The sequence below is a fragment of the Rhinolophus sinicus genome, chromosome 9, assembly GCF_057876585.1.
Source record: "Rhinolophus sinicus isolate RSI-liver-muscle chromosome 9, RSI-T2T, whole genome shotgun sequence".
In the NCBI taxonomy this organism is placed as follows: domain Eukaryota; kingdom Metazoa; phylum Chordata; class Mammalia; order Chiroptera; family Rhinolophidae; genus Rhinolophus; species Rhinolophus sinicus.
In genome coordinates this window covers 17692944-17711462 of record NC_142509.1, presented here as the reverse complement: position 1 = coordinate 17711462, position 18519 = coordinate 17692944, and the positions used below count along the sequence as shown (strand labels likewise).

At 49.5% G+C, this 18519-nt stretch overlaps 1 protein-coding gene across 1 annotated transcript in view; it reads right to left on the bottom strand.

The window, feature by feature from the left end:
* Window positions 1–18519, bottom strand: part of PI4KA (phosphatidylinositol 4-kinase alpha) — a 112247-nt gene that overhangs the window by 16116 nt on the left and 77612 nt on the right. The window contains exons 24-33 of the mRNA XM_019710135.3: window positions 13928–13998; window positions 13721–13845; window positions 13004–13085; window positions 12693–12776; window positions 11443–11532; window positions 9139–9258; window positions 6509–6601; window positions 5645–5801; window positions 5268–5395; window positions 89–247 (exon numbers count right to left, since the gene is read on the bottom strand). Of these exons, the coding sequence (XP_019565694.2) occupies window positions 89–247; window positions 5268–5395; window positions 5645–5801; window positions 6509–6601; window positions 9139–9258; window positions 11443–11532; window positions 12693–12776; window positions 13004–13085; window positions 13721–13845; window positions 13928–13998 (1109 nt within the window). The remainder of the gene's footprint in view (window positions 1–88; window positions 248–5267; window positions 5396–5644; window positions 5802–6508; window positions 6602–9138; window positions 9259–11442; window positions 11533–12692; window positions 12777–13003; window positions 13086–13720; window positions 13846–13927; window positions 13999–18519) is intronic.

Genomic DNA, 18519 nt, shown 5'->3' with positions numbered 1-18519 from the left:
TCTGGACCCTGGAGCCCTGTGCTCACTGAGCCACAGGCACCCACAGCTAGAGTGGGTGGAGCACAGCTGAGTCTGGGGGAGCACATACGTCAATCCAGATGTAGTGAGGGGTCACTTCGGGAGCACAGGGTTTGGGCTGGCTGGCTTCCGATGCTGCCAGTGGGTCTGCTTCCTTTATCTCCGCAGAAAAAAGGCCAAACTTTTGTTCCACTGTCATCTGCCAGGCCCCTGCCATCTCCCGCATAAACTGTAAGACATAATGACTGTTAGCTCCTCGTAAAGCACAGAAAGGTGCCTACTAATTATTTTTAATTATAAAAGGGATAGACGCTCACTGAACAAAGTTTAGAACACTGAGTAAAGCATGAAGAAAAAAAAATAAAGATCACCCATGAGCCCGTCCCCTAGCCGTTTTTACCAATAAGCCCTTTCTTGAACCATAGCCAGGCCATATTCTGTGTGTCCTGTTTTGTGATGTCAGGCTCTGAGCTGCCAACGCCCAGATGGGATTCTGGCTCCAGAACCCAGTCCTTTTCTCCACCCCTCACGGAGCCTGCGTGATGCCTTCAAGGCTCTAACCAGGCTGAGGAATAAGTGGGAGGCGAGTGGGGTCTGCAACTGCCACTGGGCTGGGCAAAGGGCTCTGCAGGGGCGCAGCCTCCCCTGTTGGCCTGACACCACCAGGCAGCTCCTTCAACGGCATCCAGAGCTCCCTGCAGAGAGGTGACAACTGAGGCTTGGTGCCTGGGACAGATGCCCCGACTCCCTGCCCGGTATCCATCCTCTCCTTCTTCCTTATGGTTTTGTGTAGGTGGCCAAGTGGCCAGTCACAAGTACCCTCACCCAGACCTCTGCTAGTTGGGGTGGCCACAGGTTCTCGTTAGCACTAACGAGCAGGTGGGCATCAACTAGGTGAAGCCCTGGGGAAGAAGGGCAGGGCGGGTGGTGCCTGCCTCGGCCCTCTGCCCTCCTTCCTGCCTGGTGGCACTGGCGCCGTCTGGAGGCCCTGAGGATGAGGACAAAGTCCACACACTAAAGGTGGCAGAGTCACAGACAAGGGGTCTGTGACATTAAGCTGCCTGCAAACAAGGAGGATGAAGCCCTGTGGTCAAGGCACTGCGCCCGGTTTCTGTTTCCTGCAGCCGTAGGTAAGGGCTGTGGCAAAAGCAGAAACCGCAGCTGAGGCCGCATGCCCACTCATTTGTTTGACAAGTATATCCAGGCCACTGTCTCGGGGCCAGGGCCTTCTAGGGTCTGGGAACGGAGCAGGAACAAGACAAAGACATCGACCCAGTCTGCAGTGGGGACACAGACAACAAGAGAAGCTAAAGACCCTGGACACTGATCTCTGTTAAGGGGAGAACAGCCAGGAAAGGGCTGGGAAGAGTGAACGGGTGTGTTTCTGTGCCATTCTAGATGGGATGGGCAGGGGGCAGCTAAGACAAGCCCTGGAGGAAATGCAGGAGCAACGTGTGCAGCTATTTGAGAAGAGCACAGCCGGCAGAGGAAATAGCACTCGCAGCCTAAAGCAGGAGCACATCCGGGCAGAGGCAGCAGGGACCCCAGAGTGCCCATGGTGGGGCGCAAGCGAGGGGAACAGAGAATGGAGTTGAGGCAGCAGAGACGCCTTGCAGGTCATAGAAGCAAATCTGCTTTCCACAGGGTGGCACTGACAGGTCTGAGCAAAGGAGGGACCTGATTCAACCCATGTTTTACTGGTTCACTCTGACTGTGTACAGAGAAGGTGGAGAGCTCCGGGGGAAGCAGGGAGGCCAGGGGCTGCCTCCCTAGTCCAGGAGAGAGGGGAAGGAGGCTGGCGCCAGGGTGTAGCAGGTGAGATAAGGGAAGTGGTCACCTTCTGGATATACTTTAAGGTAAAAGGTAAATCTGACAGGATTTGCTGAGGATCATTTGTGAGCAGCGTGCAAAGGGGAGTCATAAATGGCTGAAAGGATTTTGTCTGAGCAGAGGGACAGATTACGTTGGTATTTACAGAGATCGGGAGATAGGTAGAGGCCAGTGTGGGCCTAATTCATTTGTTCTGAGTCATGAATTTGAGCACCATGCCACGGGATCAGAGTTCTTTTCCACCTTAGTAGAATAAAGGACCTAGACCCTCAAGAGAAGTGTCCTCATACTGGAATTAGATCAAGCTCGCTTTTTATCACCCCATGAATGTAAAAATATCAAGACACCATCAGCAATTGCCTCGGAAGTTGGGGGGATAGGTGATTTTTATTATCTCATTAGACCCATACCTTCCAACTTTCCCATAATGAGCATATCGTTCTTATAATAGAAAAAATTAAAAACTAGAATCCAACAATACAGAAGACATAGAAATAAAAAATTTTAGAATAGAAAAAATTAAAAACCAGAGTCCAACAATACAGTAGACACAGAAATAAAATAGAAAAGCCTCCTAGGGTGTTGCTGGGCCTTGCAGAGGCAGAGACAGAAATGAGAGGAAATAGATAACTTTCAATCCTGAGCTAACAGTAAGACAGATCTGAGTAACATACAAATCCCACACACATCTGCCAGACTACTGAGGAGTGGTAGATGAAGAAAGCCACGAGGAACTGATTTCCAGAGAGAGCAGGTTTCCCTGGGAAGCAGCGAACCCCAGCTGCTCACGGGCCAGTGCTAGGTCTGGGTACAAGTGGGTGAATGAGGGCTGCCAAAGGCTGAGTGCCCCGAAGCCAGCAGAGCTCTTGGTCATGGCCGGGGGGAAAGACTGGAATCTGAAAGACCCCAAAAGGAACAGCCATGTGCTTGGCATAAAAATCCTTCTATGATGGCTCTTCCTAATTTTTCTGAAAAAAGAAAAATGAAGTGAAGGTGGGGTGAAAAGCAGGAAGAACCCACGCTTCTTGCCAAGTCCAGCCCCTTGGGGGCAGTGATCTTCATGTTAGCCACCTGACATAAGAAAAGACCTTCTATTCTCTAGAAAAATAAATCAGCACTGCTCCTCAGTCTCCTCTGCTTTTCTATACACAACGTCGACTACGTAATCAGAAACTTTAAAACATTAAAGAAAAAACATCAACAGAAACCAACCCACAGATGACCCTGATACTAGAACAAACAAACCAGACAAAGACTTAAAAATAATGCTGATAAGTATGTTCAAAGGTGTATAGGTAACGATGTAAAGAATAGGTGAAGACAGACAGAATCTCACCAGAGAAATATAAACTATATGAAAGAATAGAAATCCTAGATTTGAGAATTATGATATCTGAAATAAAACATATGTAACAACAGAATGAATAAGGCAGAAGAAAATACCAGTGAAATGGAAGACAGGCCAATTAAAATGAACTGAAATGAAACAGAGAGGAAAAAAATAGAGAATACTAACAATCCATGGGACAATATCAAATCACCAATATATGTGTAACTGGGATCCCAAAATGAGAAGAGGAAATGGGGTAAAAAAAAATATTTAAAGAAATGTTGGCCTATAATTTTCCAAGTTTGATAAAAAATCCTAAATCTCTAAATTTAAGAAGCTCAATGAATTCCAACAAGATAAACACATAGAAAACCACACCTAGGTATGTCATAGTCAAACCAATACAAATCAAAAATAAAAGGAAACATCCTAAAATTAGCCAAAAGGGAAAAAAAGCAACAACAACCAATAGCACATACTGAGTAACGAGGATAATGACTGCTGACTTCTCCCCAGAGACAACGCAAGCCAACAGACAACAGAAAATGTGCTTAACATACTAAAAGCAACAAAACAAAACAAAACAAAAAAAACTGTCATCTAGGATCCTAGATCCAGGAAAAATATCCAGATGCATAAAAAATGAAGGTGAACTACAGGTAAGAGAAATTTACTTCCACCAGATCTGCACTACAGGAAATGCCAAAGGAAGTTCTTTGGGTTGAAGAGAACAATTACAAATTTGGGTCTACAGAAGACTCGGAGAGTGTGAGAAATGGAAGATATTTGAATAAATATATAAGGCTTTTAAAAAATCCTTTTCTTGATTCTTTTGAAAGGCTTTTGATTTTTAGGGAAAAACCCCCCAATATTATAAGGTGTATAGCACATGGAGCAGTAAATAAAAACAAAACATAAAGGATGACAGGGAGAAAATGGGCATATAGGACAGCAATGGTACACAGCTGTCACTGAAGAATCCTCTGCCTGGCAATCACATTAGCCGCCACCACAGCAGCAGTCAGCATTTACTCATAGCTCACTATGTGCTGGGCACTGTTCCTGGCCCCAGAGGTGAATTAAGTCATTTAATCTTCACAATAATCTCTGTCGTCAGTGCCCTTATTATTCGCAATACACAGAAGAAGAGCACTGCTCTGCAGTCAGAGCCCTGCAGGCTGCAGTGACCCCCACAGGTCCTCCTGCACACTCTCTGATGAGAGCAGAGCTGGCCAGGCTGAGAACCCAGTGCCCACCTTAGTTCCATATAGAAAGGGTCCGGGAGACCCTGGTGAGGCCAGCGCCCCAGCTGACTTCTTATGCGAGGCAGGGGCAAGTGCCTCCCTCTGACTAGTAATTTCTCACAGAAGCCAAGTGGACCGAAGCATTTTCTCAAACTCTGAATGGTGTGCCCGACACCAACTCTATGCAGTTATAAAATACCAGGCAAATGGGAAGTATTATGCTTATTGCCATCACCACCTTTCTGGAACATTCTAATTCCACCTTTGGAAATATTCCAATTTCCCTCAGGGGACAAGAATAACAAAGGCCCTCTTTTGACTCCTTCACTGATCTTAAAAAACAGAAAGAAACACATCAATTTCCCTGTTACCATGAAAATTAATGGGATCTTTGAAAACTAAAACTCCTTAGGTGTTCATCCAGTCGGCTGAAAGGGCATATAGGCCCTTCCCTGTGGGCCCCCTCCAGTAGCAACTTCAGAAATAGGGACACAAGGAAGGCTGCTCCTCCCAAAGCGAGCAGGCCAAGAGAAGTGTCCTTGTGGACAAACAACGGCTCCCAATCCCACTCCATGTTGACAGGTGTTCCAATCGCAGAGAAATGGCTCCCCCTACTGAGCTTGGGAAAAATAACAGCTTCTGGCACCCCTGGGATGCGTTTAACATATATTCTCCCTGATCACCATGACAGGCCTGTGGCCTGGCATTAATATCACAATCCTACGTGTAAGGAGACTGAGGGCCCAGAGGTGAGGGGCTTGCCTGGATGGCCAGCTCAGGAGCCAGGACAAGCTCGCCCTGTCTCTCCCTGCCCCGCCCTCAAGAGCAGACCACCAGTGTCCTACCGGCACTTCCACTCCGTTCTTGCCGGCCAGCAGCCACTCCCAGCAGGCCAGGGCGGACTCCATGCCATGCTCGTTGAACATCCGGAGGGGACCCCAACACAGGTGATGGAGGAGCTGGGGGTCACAGTCTGAAACCAAACACACACTGTTCAGAGGCCTCGCATACCGGCTGAACCCACGGCCTCCCCGGGTCAGCAAGAGAGGCAGCGCCAGCCGGGCCAATGGTGGCCTTTTATTTACTTCCACCAGAGAGGCCAGAGGTCTCTACTGGGGGGCTCCAGCTCTTCCTTCAGTGAGGACTCCTGCTCGCGAAGGATGACAAAGGCACATGCGCTGACACAGAGCCCAGAGGTCCCGTCCCGGTGCCGGCCCCTTACCTTTGCTGCTGATGAGCATGGCCGTCAGCTTGAACATGGCCTGCGTGTAGTGCTGAGGATCACCCAGGTCTAACGCTGTGTTCAGCTCCTGGACCATCATTTTGTTCAGGTCAGATATCTGGCCTGTGGTGTCGGAGAAACGAATCATTCCATACACCTGCAAGAAGCATGTGCGTCAGCAGAGGCACGTGTAATGCACGCACACGGGCGAGGCCCTGCAGCCACCTGACTGTCCGAGGCAGGACTGGTGGATGCTTCGCTGTCCCGAACAAGAGCCTATGCAGCACGCAGAGAGCGACAAGCTCGGGCCAACAATCTAACATCGCTCACAGCTTCATGCGTGTAGGCATGCCCACCATTCTAGATGGTTCTTGAGGGCAGGGACCTGGTCTTGTCATCTTTGTCTCCCAGCCCCAAGCCCAGGGTCTGACCCATGTAGGGCTGCATGAAAAATGGGCTGAATAAAGTTCCTTCAGAATCAATCAGTGACTCAAATAAAACAATCAGCCTCATATTTTAAAAGCCATACATCATTTTTCCCCCCGAATAACTTTTTTACAAGACTTGACTTGGAATAATAGTACATATACCTCACCAACTGCCCCAGATAACTCATGGCAATTTGAATGTTTGCTACCATTAAAAAAAAAAAAAATCCAGAAAAGCAGAATGCTTCAGTGTAGCCGGTGTGGTAATTGTCATTAACGCTTCAGACTGTGCTGATGGTCCCAGGGCCCCACACACCTTCAAGTCCCCCTAAAATGAGTGAGTTCCACATTCACCAGACCCCTCATTCACGTTCCATGGGGAAGGAGCTGACCGGCATCAGAATGAGAGGACTCTTTGAAGGGACAGGAGAAGTACCTCGCCTGCATAACGGTTGCGCAGATTCAGGGACGCCATGAAGTTGGAGTAATCTTTCTTCACACAGGTTGGGCGCTCGGTGAGCTGAGTTGCCTACAGGCAAATACCAATAATTACTTCAGACCATCGCAATGTGTCTTCCTCATGCTTACCACGGCTACATCTAAGTCCAATTAAGAAGCCCAGTTCAGTTCCAGGGGTGATTAAAAATCTTCAGTGCTGGCAAGTTAAGGAAATGACATACTTTAGAACAGCCTCTAGTCTGACATGTCCCATGGAAAAAAGATGTTTAAACAAAGTTTTAGTCTGAAAAATTTCTCTGCAAGGCAGCTTGTAGTTTGGCTTTGATCTGCTATCCTGACTAATTTCACCGAGTGGTCAGCAGGCCTCCCAGATTGTGAAAATCACTGTGATCTGTAATGGAAGTGCTGTGAAGTTAACACTCATGGGATGTCCCCTCTGTGGGTGGTGCTAGTGTATAAACGACTTGAAGATGGTAAAAGGTGGCTGAAGGTGAGAGTGGTGACAGAGCCACAGAGGCTCTGAAATATCTACTCCCTGTTGACAGCAACAACACAGGACAAAAGGGGCGCCATCTGAGTAGGGACATAACCCACAGAATGGGGAAAATATCTGCAAATCACACAGCCCCCACTTCCTCTGCTTCAGCCTCAGCCCTCAGCCCACCTTCCAACCCCAGCGCTGGGGGTCTCAGCGACTGCTCTCCCTAACCCTGGCTGGTCACTACTCTGCCCAGAACCACCGAAGACTGCCAACATGCCTGACCACCACTCATATTTCCCTGTAGCACATTTTACTACAAACCAACACGACCTATCTTTCTCATAACTTTTCTCATAAACCTTTTAAGCTGATTTAAAATATATATATATACACATATATATACATATATATGTATATATATATGTATATATATGTGTGTGTGTATACACACACACACACACACACACATATATGTTAGTGCAAACGTAATTGCGGTTTGAAAGGTTAAAAAAATTTTGCAAAAACTGCAATTACTTTTGCACCACCCTAATAATAAGGTCACCTAAAATTGCTTCACATTTTTCAAGACAGTATAGCCTTCGACACCAAGCAGGCCTGCGTTGGAACCTGGCTCTGCAACCAATCAGCTCTGAGACCCTGGGAGGTCGCTCACTGTCTGTGAGACTCAGTGTGTCCCCTGCAAAATGGGGATAACAGTGGCCCTCTCACCAGGCTGTACGAGGACTCAAGGATGTCTGCACAGCCCTGGGGCAGCAAATGGCACAGGTGAGCTGCATGGCAGGCCAGCTCCCCGCCTTGAGCTCTGGCTTTCGTGCCCAGCACACCAAGGTGTGGTGGATGGCGGTGCAAAGGTTTTCTGACTCAGTTCCTTGGGGCCTAAAATCACGCTTCTGAAATGCCCCCCTCCCAGGCCTTCGCCCCCGGTGCCTTATGATGGGGATGTCACGGCGGGGCCTGCAGACTCCTTTGTTTCCCACGGAGCACAGGCGCCGAGGCCAGGAAATCCAGCACAGCAACACATCAGCACACACAATAAATAGTATCCTTTCCTCTTTAGCAACAGAAAAGGGAAAAACCTAACTGAAGTCTGATTTCTGAGGAGTAAGATTTAAGTCTTTTAGGCAAAATCTATCTCTCACAAGTCAGCTGGCTAGAGCCTAGACAAGGATTATGGGTTGTCACATGCATCCTTAGCCTGTGAGCCTTGCCTCTGGCCTCTGCCTGTGTCCTCAGAGTGGTGGAGAGACCAGGTTGGGGAGCTGAGCCTAGGCCACAGGGCCCTGCCAGAGCAAGATCTGGGGGGCGGGCGGGGGGGGCACAGCCTGGCCTCTGCTGCCCGTGTCTGGGATGCTGATGTCTCCACAGAAAACACAGTAACCTGGGTGAGTGCTATGAAGATGACACAGGTGAGCAGACACTGGCTTCCTCTGGCTTAGCCAATGGGCTCCTCTCTTCCTCCTGGGCAGCCTCCCTCAACTCCATCCCAGGAGAGTTAAGCACCAACGGCACACACAGCCACGTTGCGTTCAGAGGGTCGACAGAGGCCTGCACTGGGCCCTGAGGGCTGGAGATGCCACAGCACGATGCTGCCGATCGGATCACCTGCAGTCCGCCCCCTGCTTTGATCCTAGGCTCTAATTTAATTAAGAAGCACTACTTAGTAAATGTGCTGCCCTCTAAGTTAATCTTGGGCAGAACAAGATGAAGCTAAAGGTGCGTGTGTGCAGTTCAGCATCTGCTGAATACAGGACTATTAGGAAGTTGTGGAACGTTTCAGATCAACGTGACTATAAAATGCTTACTGCATCTAATGGAGATCAGTTTCTTCCCTCGTGGCTGTGGACTTGCAAAAATCCAAACCTGATCTCACTAATGAATCAAGCTTGGATCTCCATCAACCCATATTTTCAAAACAGAAGCACAGTAAGGAAATACGTGCTTTCCTGACCAGCTCTTCTCTGAACCCGGGGATCTCTCATGAGGTTCCAATCCGCTGACAGACACTTTGAGTGGCCCTCACACATGCAGCATGCGGGTGCCCAGGGGCTTTCGTGAAAAGCTCTACGGCAGCTCTGGCATTTGCCCCCACACTGGCTCCCACGTACCCCGAGGGTGGTGTTCTGCTTGTTGTAGCCGGCATAGTGAAGGATGCTCTCGGTGGCCATGGCCAGGCCTGTGTGCTGCGACAGTCCCGACATCCAGTTCTGATGTTTGTTCAGATATTCCTGAAAGAGGGAAAAACACTGTTGCGCTTTAAAGGTAAAAATACCACTTTACAAACTGAGGTGTGAGGCGGTAGAGCAAACACTGGTTCTAGTGCTGGGCCCGCCCCCTCCTAGTTACTGTGGGACCTTCAGTTAAGTGCGAGCCCCTCTCTGACTGGCTGCTGCTCCCATGTGAATGAGGATGAAGCTGGTCCCTAGAGCAGCCGGCACAAGTACATCTGAGAGGATTGCTGATTCCTTAGCACGTCCTTGGGAGCGCCTGCCATTTGCCAGTGCTGGGAACACAGCGGCAGAGCTCTGGTCCTGCTATCGGCACACGGGCACTTCTACGGCTGCAGCAGCCCTGCTCGCGGGGGCAGCGTGCCGGACAGCAGGCAGGCAGGGCAAGTGCCTGAGTTTGCCTGGCCAACTGGTGGAAGGGGGCGCCCCGCAGGAGCAGAGGCACACCTGGCAGAGCCTGGAGGTGTGAGGCGGGGGTGGGGGGGGCTCCTGCGCTGGGGACTCCTGGGGTTAGCACTGCAGAAGTGACAAGTACAAGGGGCAAGACAGCAGGGGGCAAGCCCAGGCCAGAGACAGGCCAGGTCCAAAAGGCCTTGTGTGCCGTGTGAAGGAATTTAGGGAGAACCACATAACTCCCCTCAGGAAAATACACACAAGTGCACTAATGTTTTGGGAGGGTTCCTCGAGCCCCAGAAAGCCAACCATGGACCCCATGGTGATGGGGAGTGGCTAATAAACACATGTATCGGGGAGGCACTGAGCACGCTGCTACTGAAACAGGGCTAGTGTGGAGGGTGGCGTGGAAGACGGTTCAGGGCTGGCTGAGGCTGCAGACAGGAAGCCCGGGCAGGAAAGGGATGAGAGGCCGGCAGTGAGGGCTAGACAGCTGGGGGGTGGGGGTGGGGTCGGGGGTTTAGACAGACAGACTGTACAGGGCGAAAGGATACCGAGGGCCTGAAGTGACACCTAGTGAAAGTATCAAGACCATGTCAAGCCTATTGATTTTTCACTCCCTTCTTAGGCCAGTCCTGAGAAAATAAACAGCTCTCTCTATTGACCCCTTTTTTGTCCACCAAACCCTTTCAGCAATGAAAGGGGGCCTCCCCTCTTTAGGCTGCAGCTTTAGGAGTTAAGGCCCCTCCTTACTATGTGAACCAAAAGAGATCAGACATTTCCCAAATATGACCAGTTTGAGAAACTACCAGTCTGTAGAGTACTAGTATATATACTAGATAGCCATGGGTCGTCGAGTTACAAGGCCCAGCTTTGTCCGGCTGAGCTGGTGAGCCTGCCCAATGCAAGGCTCCATTGTTTTCATTCCCCTAATATCTCTACCCTCACTGCTCCAACCTGTTTGTGGGAGGAGGAACTTTACAGTGACCCTAGGTACAACCCACGGGTTCTTGTAAAATGCATTTCCGAAAAGCTTCTAAGGCTCATGGAGTTGGCTGCTCTACCCTTCCTGGACTCCACACCCAGAAACACTTTGGAACTAGCTTTATCTTGACAAGTGTTGCTGAGATCAACTTCACAAGCTCCTCTTGACACATACCTGCTCTTTGTGAAGCCAGACTTCTTCTAGTGCCTTTTTTCTTATCTTTCATCCCTTTTAAGGTGACTCTTTCCTCTCACATACTGTGGCATTTTGTTCTATCTCTGCTTGACCATCTTCCGAGCAATGGCTCACCGTGTAGCGATTCCCATTTACAAACCAGTACTTTGGGCTGAAAGGGCTCCTGTGCAGCTACACATGCAGCCTAGATGGAGCTAATGGGCAGGAGTCCCGACTTTGTTTCTGTATCAGGATCCTCGCTCTAGATCCTGTACTCCGCCCTGGGAGCTGCTGCCGGCCTGCCGGGCGCCAGCCCACCATGCCGCCCGTGCCCATCTTGCAAGCAGCCCCAAGTACTGCCACAGACCCGACACCTCTCCTGGTGTGAGCGGTCAGGCTCCCTGGGCCCACCTGCCTGACGAGCCCACCACACCTGTTCTCCTCACTCCCAATTCGCACACTTAGCCCTCAAGGTGCTCCTAACGCAGATCAGCTTCTGAGGCTTCTATTGACTAATGTTTTTGGTCTCTGCTTATTCACACTAGTGCAGTTTGTATTGAGTTTGTGCAAAGCTCTTTGGATGGTTCGAAAGAGCTTATCAAGACTGCTTTTTGAGGATTTCAAGAAAGTACCTGTAGGTGGGACTTGGTGACCGTAGGCGCCCACTTCATCGCCTCCTGGAGGATCATTCCACAGCGGGCAGCAAAGTCCTTCACGATGCTCTGGAAGAAGGTGTGATCAACCCGAGGTCAGTGCATCTGGGCTGTCAGAGGACGGTGGCTACTTACGTTATGGCCTAATTGTGTCCCCCCAAATCCATGTGAGGAAGTGCTAACCCTCAGTTCCTCAAAATATGACTACATCTGGAGATAGGGTCTTTAAAGTTAAAATGCGGTCAGTAGGGTGGGCTCTAATCCAATAGGACTGATGTCCTTGTAAGAAGAGCAGATGAGGACATGGTCACGTACAGAGGGACGAGCATGTGAGGACACAGGGAGAAGACAGCCATCTGCAAGCTAAGGAGCGAGGCTTCAGAAGAAACCAACGCTGCCAACACCTTGACCTTAGACTTCTGGCCACCAGATGTGTGAAAATACATTTCTGTTGTTTAAGCCACCGGTCTGTGGTACTTTGTTATGACAGCCAGAAACTAATATGGGGACGATGTTCTAACACCCAGGCTCCTGGGTGCAGGGCGCCCACGTACATCCTAGTCTATAATTCTTGCATAAGGCGGCGTGACAGAGCCCACACTCACAGAGCATTGCACAGCCACCGAGTCAGTGACTGAAGGGGAAGGAAGGCCCAGGGAGTTAAAAGCCATCATAGGGCTGCGTGAGGAACTCCCTGTGGGCAGCCGGTTTGGGGGGCCCCCGAGGCTGGGACATGACCAGCCCCAGGCTGGGGGAGCTCCGGCCTGAGCTGGGCTTCAATTCTCACAGTGAGGGCTCAGAGCCAGATCTGGCAATGGCACGTCTTCCTTAACTGGAGCTTTTCATTCTGTCAGTTTCTGGCAGCGCAACACAAAGCCAAAATCATGTGACTACTCCCACAATAACAGAGAGCCAGCACGCCTCACAGCAATGAAGCTCGCCTCAAAGCCATGCTTGTTCATGCAGCTTTGAGATGCTGTAAACTGACAGGTAGCTAAAACCTCCTTGGCAGCTGAAACAAGAAAAGAGCTGAGAATCAGCACAGCTGAGTGGCTGAGTGAGTCACCTGCTCATACCCTGTGACCCTGGCAACTGCGGGATGGGACCCAACCACTCACACCTCTAACTGCTGGGGACTGAGTGACATAATGTACAGAACAGGCCGGCCCTGACAGACACAGGAGATGGCAGTGAAATGGCCCTTAACAAGGGGACCAGTCCAGGCCTACCTCTCGGGCTTCACACGTGTCAGGAACGGTGATCCGATAGGGGGCATCAGGAATGTTGTAGTAAGGCTGGTCCTTGTGAATATCCTGAAAGCACAACAGGACTCCTGATGTCAGCGGCCTTCCTGGAGCTGCCCCGTCCCCTGCTGAGCTGCACCTGCAGCCACGCTAAGCGGCAGAGCGTTCGCCTCCCTTCCCCACACTCGTCCTGTCTGTGATGGGCTTCCGAACTGGCTGCAGCCTACTGGGAAAGGCCAGGGTGGGACCTGGACGCCCCACTCCCAATCTGGCCACGTGGAGGCGGGGATACTTACAGCGCTCAGCGACAATGACAGCGTCTGGAGGATGTCCAGCATGGTCTTTAGCACCGTCCCACTCCACAGCAAGTGGGGAAACCTGTACCGAGAGCCACCTCTCAGGACCCAGGAGCCAAGTCCCCAGGGACCCTGCATTCCTTAAAGTGCTGCCTGGGGGGCTGGGAGCCCCACCACTGGCTGCCCAGCTGAGCATTAGAGGCGGTCAAGAGGCCTCTGAGGCAGGGCAGCCAGTGGGAAATGCTCCCCAGGCTCCGGCCAGTCCCAGCCCTTAGGGCCAGACACGGGCCCAAGTCACCTGCATCCAACCCCTGGCCAGGCCACTCTCTCCCACTCCCCCAAGCAATCCTCTTCATTTACGACCGGGGCACCAGGGCTCCTCGATGTTTTCACATCATGGCACATATAGAAAATGGCCATCTCTTCACCCCTGGGGTGAAGAGAAGAAGCTGCTCCTGAACTTGGGACCCAAGGCCTGAGGGGAGCAGACTGAATGGCTGTGACTCGTGACTGCAGCAAACTCACTGACATGCTGTGGAAGGCTGCATCACCCTTTGAGAGTTGTAATTCTGACTCCATTTTTTTCTGGACTGATAATATGAGGAGGATCCTTCCCTGCATTCCAAATCTAAAGTTTACACACACGAGCACACACACACACACACACACACACGCACGCACACACGCACACACAGCATTAGAGGAAAATGAGCTTACTTATCCACCAGACCAGACAGGTACTTGTCCGCCACTCTCCGTATCCTCTTGTGAATGTGGTTGAAGTTCACCAGGAGAAACTGCGCGTGCCGCTCCAGCTCCTCTTCATTCTCCTTGGTCTTTGCCTGGAGGTCAGAAGAGACAGGTCCAGCACGTGCCCTCTGTGTGCCCCCAGCACACACGCGCTGGCACTCTGACAAGGCTTACTTTATCCGCCATCATGTTCAGGAAGGCGTCAAATACTTTGTCTGCGACGGCAATCACACACTGCATCATCCCTGCAACGAGGAGGGGTTCCCACAGGTCAGGAGCACCAACAGAAAGGGCGCAACCCCAACCACTTGCAAACATTTTGTTTGGACGTGATTTTAGACTTACTAAGGAGGTGCAGCGAGAGCACCGAGTCCCACACCCCTGCCCCCCAGCTTCCCCTGGTATTAACTTTGCATTTGTCAAAACTAAGAACTGGACGTTGATACAATGGTACTGCCTGAACTTAAGCCTCTATTTGTATTTTCCCAGTTTCCCCACTGGGATCCCTTCTCTGTTCCCGGATGGAATCCAGGATGCCACCTGCCATTCAGTCATCATGTCTCCTTGGTCTTCCCAAATCTGTGTCGATTCCTCAGTCTGTTCTTGTCTTGCATGACCTTGACACTGAAGAGCACAGGCCCTTCGTGGGATGTCCCTCAGTTTAGGTTTGTCTGATGCTTGCTCATGATTAGACTGAGGTTATAGGACTTCAGGGAAAACGGCACAGAGGTGAAGTGCCCTTCTTGTCGCATCGTATCAGGGGGTGTGAAACCAGTATCTCCTACCACTGGCGTGTTGGCCTTGATCACTTGTGTACAGCGGTCTGCCAGGTTTCCCACTGTCCAGTTACTACTTCTCCCTTCCCACAGTCTACTCTTTAGAAGTGAGTCACTGAGTCCAGTCCACACTCGGGTGAGGAATCGAGTACCATCTCCTGAAGAGACTCTGTAGACATAAACTAAAACTACCACAGTAACTGAGAAATACTTTGGGGAAGATAACTTTGAGGTTATGTAGATATGCCATTTTTCTTTAAAATTTTGCCCCTAATTCAGCACTTCTCAGTGGGTTCTGCCGCAGCAGTTACTGTGCTTCCCGTTGGGATTTGCTGCCTTCCTCATTCTTTCTTTTAGTAATTGGAACTCGATGAGAAAGTTTTGTCCCTTCTCTCTCGTTTTAATTTTTCAATCATCTAATCGTTATGGACTCATGGGTATTTATTTTACCTATTAGGTTATAACCCAATACTATATTTATTTTGTTGCTCAAATTGTTCCAGCTTTGGCCACATGGAGCTTTTTCACGTTGGCTCCTGTGTCCTTGTAACCTTCTCCTCCTTTCTTTCTTCTTCTTCTTTTTTCCTTTCTCTCTCTCTCCTTCCTTCCTCCTCCTCCTTCTCCTCCTCTTCCTCCTCCTGCTCTTCTCCTTCTCCTTCTTCCTCTTTCTTCTCTTTCTCTTCCTCTTGTTGTTGTTCTTTTTTTTTAAGAAAAATATATGACTTTACCTTCTAGCACTACAAGGTGCCCCAGGCTCATCTTGTATTTTCCGTCCTCAGCCCTCCCTAGAATCAACCATTTCTTCATGGAGCCCTGGTTCCTTTCACTGAAGAATGGTATTTGGAAACCAAGATCTGGGCACTGGGTGTGCTCACTGCTACTGGGGTACAAAGCAGATTTTAAAAAGCAACAGCACACTGTGAGAATCACTGAGAAAAAACTATTAAAATGTCCACTCGTCCTCCACAACGCTGTCCCACTTCTCCAGTGTCTTTAACTAGGACGGCTAAAGAACAGGGCGGCAAGGCCCGCAGGACAGAGAGTAGGCAGGCGCTGCTCCTCTGCACCCATGCCCGGCACGGAGCCTGAAACATCAAGAGGCATCTCATATGTGTTTGTTGTGATGATAAACAGGCCCCAACAGCTCTCAGAAATATGAAATGTGATTAGTGTGACCTGGGCAGATGCCTAAGACTAGAGAGAGGCTGCTTGCTAAGGCTGTTATTTCTAAGATAAATAACAATCAGATAGTGGTCAGACGCCCATCATTATCATGTAGTAGCATCTAAGAAGATGTTTGCTTTAGAAAAGCCACTCTCCTTTGGAACTGCAGGTTAGCGCTGCATTACCAGTGTACAGGCAGACCTTGTTTTACTGCACTTTGCTTTATTGCACTTCAGATGTTGTATGTTTTATAAATTGAAGGCAAGGCCCCCCACCAGCAAAAATGGTGATGACTGGCTTAACTGCAAGACTCGCTTTATTGCAGTGGTCTGGAACCGAACTCACAATATCTCCAAGGTCTGCCTGTACTGAGTAACTGGGCAGCTGGCAGGCAAGCAGCAGACTCCTGCCCTCACCTTCCGGCACTGTAGGAACACACCGAGGCTTGGCTTACACCTGCCCAGAGGGGGCGCCGGCACTCCCCTTTGGGGGCTGGTAGATGGTTCATATAAACTCTCTCTGAAAATTCATGAATAACACATAGTTGGTTCTGAAAATTCATAAATAACACATGTCACTTCCTTCCTACCTCTCATGTTTTAGGAGGGAAAAGCAAGGGGGAAGTAAACTCAATGGTGCACGTTTATTGGCTTAACCTAAGTACCATACTCAGAACAAAAACAATGATCCATTTGAAATCATGTGGAAGAGTACAGTATACTGTGAAAATTAAAAGTGTCCGTGAAGAGCAAATCGGTCCCTAGTGCAACTGAATTTCCTCTTATAACACAGCAACAGAAAAACAGCTCAGGCAAGAATGAAAGAGGAGACATCTAGCTTCAGAAATGTATCTGATTCATTCTGAAGATATTCTCATTAAGAGGCTGGCGAAATGTGGTAAGTTCTTTGGCCCCTAGGGGTTGGCAGTCTGTTTTTTCTTGCTTTATCTCCTTCGTAGAACCAAAGATTCTTAGGGTGACCCAACTGTCCAGAACAAAACTTAGTACAAAATAGCTGCTAAATAACCCAAAGCTGGGTGGATGGACAAGGGGAGCGAATCAACGAGCAGCTCAGCCGGTGGTTAACGGCATTTCTACTACACCCCACGTGGTCCTGGGGCACGTGTGTGAGACCCTCTGAGTGTGGGGCTCCCCTCTCCTATACCCTGCACCTCTAGTGGGAGAGGCTTCCTTCCATAGAAAATGTCTGTACCTTCCGCCCTGGTCTCCAATGGGCTCCTCCTCACTCCAATCTTTCCCCTCACTGCCAGTAGAGGGAGCTTCCAGAACCCTCACACCCTCTTTCTTTGCCAACCAGGGCTCCCAGCTGCAAAAATAAATTCATGCACCTAATTTTCTGACAGTTGTGCAGGTATGTGAAGTACTCTGCAAAGCACTTATTGGAAGTCTAACATGAAGAAGCATCTCAGAGTTCCTGAGGTGGTTTTTTAAAAGCGATTTCTTCAAGGACCGACTTTTCAACAAAAGGAAACAATGGTACCAGAAAGTATCTGGGGATTAGTTCTCCATTGGCAAGAACAAGTTCATAGATTCTTCGGTGTGCCAATGGCTTCTGGCATGGAAAGGATTCTTCATGGCTAACTGTACTTCATTAATACTAAATTTATGAATCTTAAGAATTATCGGGGCGGCCGGGTAGCTCAGTTGGTTAGAGCGCTGGCTCTGAACAACGGGGTTGCCAGTTTGATTCCCACATGGGCCAGTGAGCTGCGCCCTCCGCACCTAGACTGAAGGATAACGACTTGGAGCTGATGGGCCCTGGAGAAACACGCTGTTCCTCAATTTAAAAAAAAAAAAAGAAAGCACAAAGTCAAAAAAAAAAAAAGGAATTATCAATCAGCATTCCTCGAAATATTTACCCACACAGTTAATCAATACAAATGTGTGGGTCTAGCCTACAAAGTTCTAAGTATTTCAACACAATTACAAAATTAATCTTCTTCTTCTAAGCACTTGAAACATAGGTCTAATATTTCAGGCTCTAAAATTTTTTTTTTTTTTTTAAATTTTTTTTTTTTAAGGTTTTATTGGGGAAGGGGAACAGGACTTTATTGGGGGAACAGTGTGTACTTCCAGGCCTTTTTTTCCAAGTCAAGTTGTTGTCCTTTCAATCTTAGTTGTGGAGGTTGCCATTCAGCTTAAAGTTGTTGTCTTTTCAGTCTTAGTTGTGGAGGGCGCAGCTCAGCTCCAGGCCCAGTTGCCGTTGCTAGTTGCAGGGGGCACAGCCCACCATCCCTTGTGGGAGTTGAACCAGCAACCCTGTGGTTGAGAGGACACGCTCCAACCAACTGAGCCATCAGGGAGCTCAGCGGCAGCTCAGCTCAAGGTGCCGTGTTCAATCTTAGTTGCAGGGGGCAGAGCCCACCATCCCTTGCGGGACTCGATTTGTTGAACCGGCAACCTTGTGATTGAGAACCTACTGGCCCATGTGGGAATCGAACCGGCAGCCTTCGGAGTTAGGAGCATGGAGCTCCAACCGCCTGAGCCACCGGGCCGGCCCAGGCTCTAAAATTTTTAAACACCTTATAAATCAGCACACAGACCAATACAATGCTAAAACTTATTAGTGTCCTTATACTAAAATTGGCCCAACAGTGCCTATACTATGCATTCTTTTCCTTTGCTGCCTTTATTTTAATCTCTTATTTTATTTTTCCTTTTTTCCCCTTCTTCTGCCTCCGGTTCAAGCCGTTGTTTCTCAGTCTAGTTGTGTAGGACATAGCTCCCTGGTCCACGTAGGTATTATGAGCCTTGCGCTCTCCCCGCTCCCCTGCTGAGGCCGTCGGTCGCCGGTCCCAGCAGCTCA